Below are 12,452 nucleotides of genomic sequence, written 5' to 3' on the forward strand. Positions count from 1 at the left end.
CCGTCCACTTGAAGCGTGAAAAATAGTCCAAGTTCGAGCTTCTTCTCATGGAAGAAAATGTTTCTTGTTGAACAGGTTCTCACTTGGAATGATGGTGTGGATGAATAGTAGCCAAGTAAAAATAGCAAAGGGGTGTAAATGGGATACTTTTTGAGCTTTCTCAGCAACAGGAACAAGTTACAGCCTTGATTGAGAAATGAAACTGAACCTGTTAAAATATTGTTTAGCTGAAAGCAATTTGTGCCTTACAATCCTTATAGATCATGATCCGCTATTTTGTGATAGGTTAGTTGAAGACCATATGCTTGGAGTTAGTAATTGCATTCTGTGAACATACGATCGCTTCCTTCATCCTGGGCAAATGCTGCAGTCGGCACCATTACCTGCAGCGCATGCATTTTAAACATACCGAGATGCTGACTAATGATACCGGATACATAATAATGAGTATCTGCCTGGTAAATGCATTGCCTGACGGCTGTTAGCCTGTAGACATGTGGTCCTGCACAGGTCTGCAGCACCATCCCGTCTGTCTGCAGCAAAATGCAGTTGTTTTTTTTCTTATTGCAGTTCTGGAAGAGTTCCCATTGCCTCTGCAGTGATACTTCAGTGAAGCGGCCTGGAGAGGTGAGCAGTGAGTCTGCAGTACAGCCACATTATCTTTCACTTAGAGCTCTACACCAATCAGACCCCCTACTTTGTCCTGCACTGCACTTTGTCTGCCTCAACACTGTCAGTCTGTAATATGCCGGAAAGAAGAAAAAAAAAGTGAAAACCCTGCAGTTAGCGTTTAGGTCTCCTGAGAGGCAGGGTGATTTGGAAGCTTGTGTGTAAGAGTCCTATCAAAAGGAAGAATTTACAAAGTTGTATTTATCATATTTAACATCTTGTAATCCACTTTTCAAAACAATAGCTGTCAAGGTCAGAGTGCTTCTTGACCATCCCAAATCCAGTGGTGCTGGGTAAATCTGTGCAACACAACACCTCTGAGTCAGCACCCATAATGACTAAACATAATGCAAACTCGTTTTAAAAGCACTGCATCATCCAATACTATCACCTGCTCAATGAATAATTGATTTTAGCTTTAAGTAGTGGAAGCTCAGATACCTCCTTCCGTGCTTTACCTCCTGCTGTTAATTTTGAGTTAAAGCAGGATATTCTCTCTAAGCAGGCGGCATCAAAGTCCCAGAGATTCCACACTGACCTCTTATCCACTGTGTGTCCAACTTGTGTGACATTTCCTTTTCTTTGTCCCACATCTATTCTCCTAGTCCCACCTCTCTGACCTCCCTTGTAGAACTGATTACTCCCCTGTTAGAACCTTTATTTGATTAACTCAAGACAAGCCAGCGCTGCCTCACAGAGGCTGAGCCCATGACTGTGCACAAACGTGGATGGAGTTTGACAGGCTTCTAGCCTCAAGAGTATGAATGCAGCATCAGATCCATCCAAAATGGACTAATCGAATGTAAGAGCTGAGCAAAGCGCTTTCCTCCGGCCTCCTCCGCAGCCTGATGACTTGGTCCTGCTGCCATTGACTTATGTGTTTGATGTTTGTAAGAAAGGGTTTGTGGGAAATGACTGATATACACAGAGAGACCCGCACAGACAGATCCCTGTAGCTTAACTCACGTGCACGCAGCACGCTGTTGTGGTGTACCCCTTGTGAAATAGCTGAGAGTCTAACCTCCCACCCATGCAGGGGACAGGCATTCACACACGTCATCACATGGAGCGGTGGCTGTGAGTGTTTCCAATTTTTAAGCACTGGGGGTATGAGTTCTGCAGTCTTTTAGAGGAAGAGGAAAGGAAATCAAAGTGCCAGCAGAAGGATGGGCAAAGAGTGACAGGAAATGAAAGATAGAGGGGGAAAAAGCAATGCAAAGCTGCACAAGCATTGTTAAAGTAAAAAATAAAAAAGATGACTAATGGCTCATTCTTCCACTCCTGCGATTTAGTCAGGTTTAGTTTGGACCCCTAAAAGGTGATTGACTGGACATGTTTACCTATGAACGTCCAGACATGGGACTGGGGTGTCAGTATGGCCCGGCCCGGGATGGAGAGTAGGATGTGGGAAGGGGGGTTGTCCCGCATAACACACACCCTTTGTCTTAACCTGCACTGCAGAACTTTTTGTCTGATCTTCACAAACACTGGAGGGAGGAAAAAAGTGCCTGAGTCTGCATGCACAGCCCTAGTCGAGAGATGGGGAGAGAGGGGGAGAGGGAGAGGGAGGAGGAGAGAATCAGAGAGATGTGGGGAGGGGGGGGGGTGAGGGAGGGCAGGTGAGGGGAGGGGAGTGGAGGGGAGGTGGCATGCAGCCAACGGAGGGACGTGGAGGGGCGGAAAAGTTGGGAGACAGCCGGAGGGAGAGGCGCATTGGGGCTGTGCTGGGGGAGGGATGAGAGCGGCAGCTTTTTTTTCTCCCCCCTCATCCCGTCCATCCGTCCGTCCGCCTGACTCTCTCTCTCGCTCGCTCTCTCTCTCTCTCTCTCTCTCTCTCTCTCTCTCTCCTCTCTCTCTCTCTCTCTCTCCGCATCCCTCTTTGTCTCCCCATCAGCCGGCTGTCTCTCGTCCCGCCCGCCTGCCCGGAGCTGCACCGTGGCCGCCTCTGCAGTGAAAGTGCCGGCTGGCGGATTCTCCTTGAGTGAACCCTGACTGTGCGCAGTGCGAGCGCCCGCCGCCCCGTCCTGCCTGACTCAGCTGCGCCGTCAGGCTTTGCCGGCCTCTGGGCAAGCTCCGACCGCGGGGAGAAAGCAGGTAAGCAGCGCACGAGCGAACCAGAGCCGCGTGCCTGGCCTCAAATCACGGCGTTGGAGGCGTGACGAGCTCAGAACAAGACAATCTGGGAGTGATGTGACTTTGACTCTAATGCCTGCGCTTGTCCTTTCCCAGCATCTCTACTTTTAAATGACTGTTAATTAACTTTTTTCCCTCCTGCTTTCCCTCCTCCCTCCTCCCTCCTCCCTCCTCCTCCTCCGCCTCCTTTTCCTCTCCTCTCTGCCTGCCCTCTGTCTAACCTACAGTCTCTTCCACAGCAAAGCTGCCAGGCTGCCAGCCAGCTGACTGCTGCAGGTGCAAGAAAGGAAAAAGAAAAAAAGCAAGTAGGACGCCGCTCAGGATCAGGACCTGCAGAGAGCCGCTTCCACGTTTGATCCAGTGGAACCCTGTTGAGCTGCAGGATATTCTAGCGGCCGTCCTGAGCCTGGGCTGCATCCTGCAGCACATTCTCTTTTGGAGGACATCCAGCCGCCATGGAGGTCCAGTGGTTTGGGGTGGAACCCCTCAAGCTGGGCCCTCCACACTCAGCCGTTGGCATCACACTCTCCCTCCTGCTCGGTAATGTCACCCACCTATGGTCATCTGCTTTTAAACTGCTCCACCTTCATTAACTCACTGCCGGAATGCACAACTCCTCCACATCTGCTCCCCCTTTTTTTCTTTAACTTCTCCATTCCCTCGCAACTCAAACCCGATGGGACTTGCACCAGTGGGACTCAGTGGCATTGTTGAGCTCCCGGCGTTTTGCTGTGTGAGTGTGACGCTGACCTTCAGGCTGGTGTTTGCTGCATTTGCACTGATTTTGGCGGACGGCACGCACGGCAAAGTGTGCCACTGCTGTTTGCATCTAAAAATTATGATGATATTTTCAGGTGCAGATTTTCCTGTTAGCAAAAGGAGATGCTTACATATGTTGCCTTTTTTCTGTAAAAGTCAGTTCTTTGGAATAAAGTGTTTAGTGCAGTGGTGTTTAGGTTAACTCAGCAGTTTTGTGTCATGTGATCAGTATTTGTTTACTGGCTGCAAGTATATTTCTGTTGTTGTTGTCAAGACTAGTTGCTAATCAAACATAAGTAACAGAGCACAGACATTTCTGACCCACAGGCAACATACATGCAACACACAAAGATGACATGGCTGTTCTGGCTGTTTCTTGTTAATGTCTTCTTGTAACTACCCAGATTTTATGCTGGCACTGACAACAGCCACTCACTGTACAACTTGTAATAGCTTGGATCAAAATGTCACATATGTCTATATCGAAGCTTTATATGATGAGTGTGAAAGCAGGAAACAACAATTTTATATATCTACATCTATTATATAGACAATGGCTTTAAAAAAGCACACATACAATCCAGCCAGGCTGCTTGTTCATGCAAAACACACGCATATTCTGGCAATAGAGTTGAAACTGTGTTGAAGACGCACTTGGTTAAAGTTGTGCATGTTGGCTAGAACTGATTCTGCAAAATGTTTGCTTTCAAACAGAGGTGAACTGGAAACCTCAATAGGGAAAGCGCAAAGGAAACAGTGGTAGGTCTGATACTGCAGGTTGGTACTGATTCAGAGGAGAAGTTTGACTGCTGTTAGAGGTGAAACAGAGGAACAGTGGGCTATCCTGTGTTGCAGGCTCAGCATATCTAAAGTGAATCTTGAATAAAAATAATTTTAACTGGTGTTTTTCAACATGACAAGTGGTTGTTCAACACTTTGCACCAGGCTTTCTCCTTACTGCTTTGGGTGCAGTTTTTCAGGCCCAGCCTGCTGCATTGGAAAAGTAGGCTGGGCCTGATATCACAAGGCCGTGATGCAAATTAAATCAAAATTTTCCTTCGAGCAGGACAGTTTGCTCTTCTTTGCTGTTGGGAATCTTGTATCACTTGGCCTGTGGAATGTTCGCTGCAGCAGCGCTCACGAGACGATGACCTTGACTATGTTGGTGGCCTTGTCGTTGTCGTGCAACACTGTCGTTCTGGACAGCAGTGATCAGAAGGGTGGAGAAAACACGTAGAGTTGCAACCATTTGCTTTATTCCGCTGTCAGCGTGCTCATGTTCAACGTCAATGAATGTCCTGCGGCTCTGCACGATGTAGTTTGTATCTCAGTCACTAGATGGAGGCATGGAGCTCTAGGGAAGTTTTAGAGCTGGGTGAGGGTGAGAAAATCTGTCCTTGACCTGCTCGTACTATCCATCCACGGTCAATATTTGCTCTTCCTCATTCCAAAACTGAGCAGCCCAATGTGAAGGTGAAATACCCACCTTGGCCTAAATAGATGCGTACACACACACACACACACACACACACACACACACACCAAAAGGAAAAGAGACACAGTATAGCCTCTTTGATTGGAGGAAGTAGTGCAACTTCCTGCTGCTGGGTGGTGGTGTCCCCTGGTGTACAGTTACACCTTCTCCAGGGACACAGAGGGTTTCATCCGCTCTCTCTCTCTCTCTCTCTCTCTCTCTCTCTCACTCTTTTTTTACAGGAATGTCAAAGCAAGGTCCCCCAGGTGTCACGTTACTTAAGATTTGAATTGTCAAGTGGCAATAAAGAGATGTAAAACCTAGCCTTCTTGAGGGAAGGGAAGCATGTTTGTTTCTCTGCGTGTTAAAAGGTGGAACCATTCCTTTTTGAATACTGCATAAAGGTTTAATCAAACATGCTGCATTTTTTTGTCAATAAAGTAACAATATGTTGTATACATACATGTTATGGTGTGTGTGTGTGACAGATAAACCATTACTGTTCATGCACACATGTTCACAGTTGTTTGTGGAATGAGCGTCGAAGTGGTTCCACAAGGCACACTCAGGCAGAAAACTTTTATTTCGGACTCTGGGCAACAACACACACCAGGAACATGCATTGCATCAAAACTGAGAATGTGTCCCATCATGACATGGACCGTGGGTAGTTTGTTAACCATGTAAACATCAATGTTAACAAAAAAGTGTAGAACAGCTAATACTCTTTTTGTCAATTAAAATGTGCAATAATTCTTGTTTGTTCCACTTGCTTGAAAATGTGTGGCAAAACATTGTTGTTCTGGAAGCCAGCCCCGATATATCACTGTCTGATACATCTCGCAGGTTACTGGAAATAGCTTCCAGTCAGCAGGTTGTTTGTTCTGCAGCTACTTTGTTACAGCATGTGGATGGAACAATAAAAGCTAAATAGGGAAATTTGGGTGCTGCTCCTACTGAAACCCAAATTTCCCTGAGGGAATTCCCTTGGGAGATTAATCAAGTTTTTATCTATCTATCTATCTATCTATCTATCTATCTATCTATCTATCTAACAGAACAGAATGATAATAGCAAAAAAAAATATATACATATATATATATATATATATATATATATATATATATATATATATATGTATATATATATGTATATATATATATATATATACACATATATATATATACATAGAAGACTAAACATGGGTATAATATGAGAGTTTTAATGTTTTAATACCCCCCTTACATGTCAACATGTCACACCGCGGTGAGGTTTTGTCTTGTCTTGGGGTTTTGTCTCATCATTTCCTGTTTTATTTTGACAGCCTAACTCAGCTTCCTCTCGTTTCAGATCACACCCTCCTCATGTGCCACCTGTGCGTCTGACCCAATTACCCATTGTTTCCACTTGTGCCTTGTTACCCTGTGTGTTTAAAAAGTCTGTGTTTCCCTTGTCTTGTGCCAGAGTGTCTTTGTTTGTAGTCTAGGCCTGCGCCCGCTCACAGCCACAGCCCAAAGAGTACACTGTAAGCCAGTTGGTCCTCGAGGTCGAGTGATTTTTCGTTAACGATAAGTTTTATTATCAGCAAATAGATATTGCCCGTTGATTTATGTTCTGAGTTCCTTCCTCTTCTGTAGAGTACATTATTATTTGGAGTTTAGCCTTTTGCCTTTTCCTCCTTGTGAGTGATTTTGATTTTGTAACTTGTTAGACTAGACTTGCTTTTGGTTTTATATGCTTTGGTCCTTTTTTTCCTACTTGCGAGTGATTTTGATTTTGTAAACTTCTTAGACTACTGTTAGTTTTAATTATATGGACTTTAGACCTTTGGCCTCCTCAGGAGCGGCTTTCTGTTCTCAATTATCTCTCCCCGATAGCTTGGAAATCATAGGAGTTTCATAGCCTTATTGTTTGATCACTCTGCTCTGATTTTCAGTTGCGACTGTAATAAATGTACTCTTGTCCTCAATCCTCTGAGTCTGAGTCCTGCCTCAAGTCCTGGCCTGACACAACATGCTTTAAATTACAACAAACCAAAAACTTAAAAGCTTAAATCTACAGCTTTGCTCTCATTCTCTTGTCACCATCTCTCCCTGTTCAGGTTTGTGGTCCACTCAGGCCCTTGAGATGTCTGTAGGGAAGATCAACTATCTGGAGGCAGTGAATGGCAGCACGGTGATGTTGCCCTGCACCTACGCCAGCTGCATTGGCATTAGAGACCTTTACTTCAGGTGGCAGTTCAATAACAACGGCAGCCACCAGATGGTAAGAGCTGTCTCATTTCCGCTTAAGCGCCGACCTTTTTCCGATTCTTGACTGTTTCCTGCTGCTTTCAGGTGTGTGAGTCTGTGATACAGTCAGAGGACGCGGTGCCAGATGTCTCCATATATCGAGAACGGGTGCAGTTTGTGGGGAAAAATGTCCGAAATAATGTCTCCATCCTGCTGTGGAATATCACTTTTGAGGACGGCGGCGAGTACATTTGTTTTGGACGCAATCCCAAAGAAAAGAACAGGAACCACAGTGCATCTTTCAACCTCATTGTAGTGGACGAGTGTGAGTTGTCTCAGAGATTCAGCTTTATTCTTTTTTTTTTGCATGAACATATAACTAGAGTCTTTGGTGAAATGAAAGTTTGGACAGTAGTAATATGGTGACAAATGCAACAGAGCTTTAAATGGGCCTAATTCAAGCTCCGTAAAACATAATGATGTTACAAAGCCAATTTAAGACAATGCAGGATTGTTCAATGACTAACTATATTTTTGTGGCACTTTCGCTCCCACTGGGTTCAACAGAAACACACAGAGTGACTTTGACTTGTGATGGTGATCTTTTGGAATTGCAGTGAGGGTGGTGGACAATACGCTGACCATCATCATAGCCTCAGCTGTGGGCGGAGCCATTGCATTGATAATGGGCTTCATGCTGCTCAAGAACTTCACTCTTTTTGTTATGTCCAAGCTGGAGGAGAAAAAGTACGTACTTCCAGCCACCCCAGTGATTTCCCTTTTATACACTGTTTTCCAGGAGTACATGAATAATGCTGACCTGCACATTTCAGGAAACTCATATCAGGAAAACATTTTTCTTATTGCTAAACTTAACACCGTCTTTGTTCCACTTTTACAGTAAGGAGTGCCTTGTAACCTCATCAGGGATAGACAACACAGAAAATGGCCTCTCAGGATCCAAAGCTGACTCAAAAGCGACGCCAAAAAAGAAGTGAAAAAAAGGAGATGCACGTATGTTCAAGCGTAATGGATAGTCATTTACCTTCTTTACAAATAGCTCTATGCCAACACAATTTTGCACATTTATTAAGTTGAAGTTGGGATTTTAAATCTCTTCCTGGCTGTGGCCTTCAAAGGGGGATAAATCCATGTATTGCTGCACTCTGTTCATTTGGTAGAGCGACTGTGCACTAACAAAACATTGAAAAAAATGATAATCATGATTTTAAAATGTGCACATAATTTCAGAATATGTATGGTAAATAAGTTATTCCAACGACCAGACGCAGTAATGTATTGTTTAGCGGTGTCCTCATTTAATCACTGATCGTTTTTTTTCCTTACTCCCTTTTCCTCACTTCATGTGTTATGGCAAGCTGAGGGTCTATCTGTGAGAGCACTACTTTAACATGTTTATGTTAAGTTACTTTTGCATTTTACAACATGGAAGACCAGAGGAAGTATTACATTTTATTTTTTCTAATGCTTTGTTGACACAGGAAACTGCTGTTGTACTGTCGTGCATATATTTTGCAGAGGGTAAAATCAAATTAGTTAGATAGGTGTCAATGTTAGAGGACATTTGGAATCATTGGATAAAAACAAATTATGTGCACATTTAAAATCACCATGAGATGTCATTAATTTGGACACGTGCACAACAGTTTTGCATCAAAATCTACACAGTCATGCACTGTTTAAGGGTGTGGTGGACATACAATGTCTTTAACTCTGCAGCAGTCAACACCTTTATTTTTTTTTTCTGCTGAACTCAGATCAGTAGCTCAATTTTATTTGTTGATGTGCTCAATATGGTGTGGAAGTGCATCAGCTGGCCTCGACCAACCTTAAAACAAAACTGAATTTATTAATGTTTTTGTTTTAATTTTGTGTGTTGAACCAAAATAAGATGTGGTTATTCAAGCATCGACAGTAAAACAAAGGTGGTATTGAGAGAACATAATGGAACACTGAGCCCTCTATTACCTTGTCTTTGCTAGATATCAAACATAGGTGCCTGTTAGTGCTTCTATGCCCCTCTCCAGTGAGGGCCACTACATACTGCAAAACAATAATAAAAAAAATAAACAAGCCTCTAAGCAGACAATCGCCTAAACAAGCCACCTTGTAGAAAACAAATGACTCTCTGACGTGCTGCTTTAAGACAAATAACCTGCATTTCAAGCATGTGCAACATTAGCCAGAGTTTGGACATATTGCTTGAAAAAAAATGCAGGTGCTCTTTAGGGAACCATGTTGCAATATATTAACACTGTTAGTGTCAGCTCTGAGGCTGAATAAAATCTCACTTGATTCCATGCTAATTTCATCCTTCTAACCCCAGGCTAAGGCAAAATGACTATTTCCTGATGTGCACTTTGAAGGTTATATGCTCAGATCAGGAACAAATCCTTGCTTGGTAACTTCCTGTGGATTGAAAAAAAGCCTGCTTTCACCAAAGTCCAACTTTGACTCTGACTGATAGACCTGGCGGACAACAGTGTTGGAGGAGGGGCCTTAAGGGAAATCTCTGTTCACTATGACATAAGATGCCCTAAGTGTAGCTCAGCCAAACTGTATTGACTTCTGTGTGTTGTGTTTGGAGAGGAATGTAAGAATTAAAACTCAGAATCTGAATGTCTGAATTAACTTTACAAAGAAGAAATACCTCTGAAGACGTTTGAGGTCTGATGTAAACATACCTCTGGAGTTGTACTCTGCAGAATACTCTGAATGTCTGAAAATCTTCTCTGAAACTCATTATTGATAAATCCGCCTCAAGATTATTTTGACCCCGGCCTTTGCTTTATAGACTAAGAGCAATATTATAATATAGGTGTATGTGGCACCAACAGGATTGTTTACTTTTGTGTGTGTTTCTAACGTGAATCGTTGTCAGTTTGTCGAATTGTTTGCAGCACAAAACAGTCTTAAGGTAATTAAAACTCTGGGGAAATATACTGTTGGCAAGGGAAGTACTTGAAACAAGAGGAGGATGAAGAGGAGAAGGAAGTGGAATCTTGAATAGTAATCATTAGAAATGAAGACATACTAAACCAGTCTGGAGACAGTGGCATCACTGGACTCTTCGGTGGTTCAATGCGGTGACAACAATGAAGGTGTTTCAAAGTGCATTTTAAATTCTAAGCACCTTCCCCTTTTGCTTAGCTATGTTTTCAACCCGGAAAGGAAAAGCAAGGCCTTCTGTGTTGGACAGATATGTTCCAAACAAAAAATGTTAAATGTAACGTTTAAAATGCATTTGTGTGCTCTGTGTTTTGTTTGTCTTACAAGATAACAGACATTGTTTAATAAGGAAAACAGGCTCTAAGTTTGGGCTCTCTTTCTAATTTTAAAGATGGTCAGTCAAAACGAATTCTGCTCTGTAAAAGAAAGGGTTTCTAGCTAGCTGACCTCTCCGGGGAAAAAAAGCCTTGTCTGAAATGAAAGGTTTGGTGTTTGCGTCACGGTCTCACTGAATTAATTGTCCACTGTTCTTTGAGGATGTTTAATTGTGTTGTTGATGGCCTTATTACAAGAAGCAAGTCTATGCAAATTACAACTTTAAGTCACACTGCACCTTTGAGTTACTGTGACAGGTGTGTGAGCAATACAACAAGAACACAAACAGAGGAAATGTCCTGGCTCATGGAACTGTGATGACAGATATGGGTTGAGAGAAAAACATCACAGGAGGAGCAGAAACTGGAGCCCCTGTGCTCAGTCCCATCCTCCACAGCATTCAGCCTCTTACACCACTGCTGCTCTCTGCACACAAGCATATAGCTCTAATGTTCTGGCTTGCTCTCATACAGTGTCTCCATTTTTAACTTGAATAATATTCGCATACTAGTTCCTCTTGACAATAGAAAAGTGGAAAACTAATAAACTTTGGAATAACAACCCTTTCTGTTGTGCCTTTAATTATAAACCATACTTTTTGTAAGCATACGTGAATGTTAAGTTGTAAACTTATTTTTGTTGTAGTTCTTGGCGTACTACTGCCTAAACCTGCATTCGGAATTTTACTTAATTCACTTTCTTTAGTTTGGTTTACTTTATGTGATTAATTTTTATGTTGGGTGAACACATTCTTTTTCTAATAATGATGACGGAAGTGTAAAAAATAAACTATCAGCTTTTCAGCAATAAATGTAAATAGTATTTTAAGAAGAAGATAATCGCATCACTGTATTTAATGCACCGCCCAGTTAGCATGCTAAGTAAAACAAAACAAATATACCCCAAAGTGACTTGATTGGCAGACAAGACGCCCAAAACATTTTGATTGTTTTTTGTGATCGTTTGTACAGCAAATTACAGTAAGTCCTTACAAATTTCGGTCTTTAGTGTAATGCTTGAGCAATATTTGCTGTCTTTGGAACTCGCAGGCCAGAGGTGAGTGTTCAAAGTGTCTCAGCTTGTGTAACTCGCTGCGCTTAATGCAGCATCATGAAACCCCGCTTGTCTCGTATTAATATGACGTATAAAAGGTGTAAAGTCTCACAGAGCCATTTTCTTCCGTTTGATCGTGGAAGGGCGCGTGAACACGGGTGCTATTAATAAAACTAATTAAGGCTATGTTCCACACAGTGGCCTTCGGCGAGGAAATAGGACGGAGCCTTAATTGGTTGATTGGCAACACCTGTGTTTACAATGGTTTTCTGACAGGTGAAAGAAGTCCTGTCGGACTCGATAATGTTGTTCCACCTGCTCAGTTGTCGTAGATGCTTAAAGATACTACTAGCCTTCGAAATGGATCTATCCTGCGCATTGGCTCACTTGCGGGTTCACATGTAACCAGCAGGTGTCAGCAGAGGTCTTCACGCGGAGGCGGTTAGCTTGCGCGTGAGCCCTGTGCGCTGTAGTGTCCGTGGCCGGAGGAGGACGCTGCTGCTGGCGTTTTCTTCGTCTCCTTTGAGTGAGTGAGTAGGAGACGGACAACTTTTCAGAAAGAGACGCCTGAGCGCAACGCACACGATGGGCCAACGTTTTTGTTTGTTCGTTGACTCAGTCGTCAGTTCTGAAGCTCGAGGCCTCTGGAGGGGAAACGTGTGAGGCAATCTGGGGCTCTTTATAAGGCATTTAAATAAATTTTCTTACATTTATGACCAAAGTTATGATACACATAAACCGGGTAGAGGGATACGAAAAACTCAAACAACCTTGTTCCATTTATTGGG

General features: G+C 43.2%; 1 protein-coding gene across 1 annotated transcript; it reads left to right on the forward strand.

Moving 5' to 3' along the window:
• Window positions 1-574: 574 nt before the first annotated feature.
• On the forward strand, window positions 575-8,474 carry scn4bb (sodium channel, voltage-gated, type IV, beta b). The gene is made up of 7 exons (XM_076020393.1): window positions 575-627; window positions 2,564-2,763; window positions 3,042-3,342; window positions 7,137-7,300; window positions 7,372-7,591; window positions 7,884-8,013; window positions 8,168-8,474. The coding sequence occupies exons 3-7, from the start codon at window positions 3,258-3,260 to the stop codon at window positions 8,262-8,264; spliced, it is 696 nt and encodes a 231-aa protein (XP_075876508.1). The 5' UTR covers window positions 575-627; window positions 2,564-2,763; window positions 3,042-3,257; the 3' UTR covers window positions 8,265-8,474.
• Window positions 8,475-12,452: the final 3,978 nt, after the last annotated feature.

This window comes from Nelusetta ayraudi, unplaced genomic scaffold (assembly GCF_046127955.1).
Source record: "Nelusetta ayraudi isolate G7.1 ecotype Tasmania unplaced genomic scaffold, CSIRO-AGI_Nayr_v1 ptg000011l, whole genome shotgun sequence".
NCBI classification, from domain to species: domain Eukaryota; kingdom Metazoa; phylum Chordata; class Actinopteri; order Tetraodontiformes; family Monacanthidae; genus Nelusetta; species Nelusetta ayraudi.

Bases quoted from the DNA above. Each gene is read 5' to 3' on its own strand.
- scn4bb (XM_076020393.1), top strand. From the start codon at position 3,258: ATGGAGGTCCAGTGGTTTGGGGTGGAACCCCTCAAGCTGGGCCCTCCA. The intron at 7,301-7,371 runs GTAAGAGCTGTC...TGCTGCTTTCAG, and splicing joins ACAACGGCAGCCACCAGATG to GTGTGTGAGTCTGTGATACA. The intron at 8,014-8,167 runs GTACGTACTTCC...CCACTTTTACAG, and splicing joins TCCAAGCTGGAGGAGAAAAA to TAAGGAGTGCCTTGTAACCT.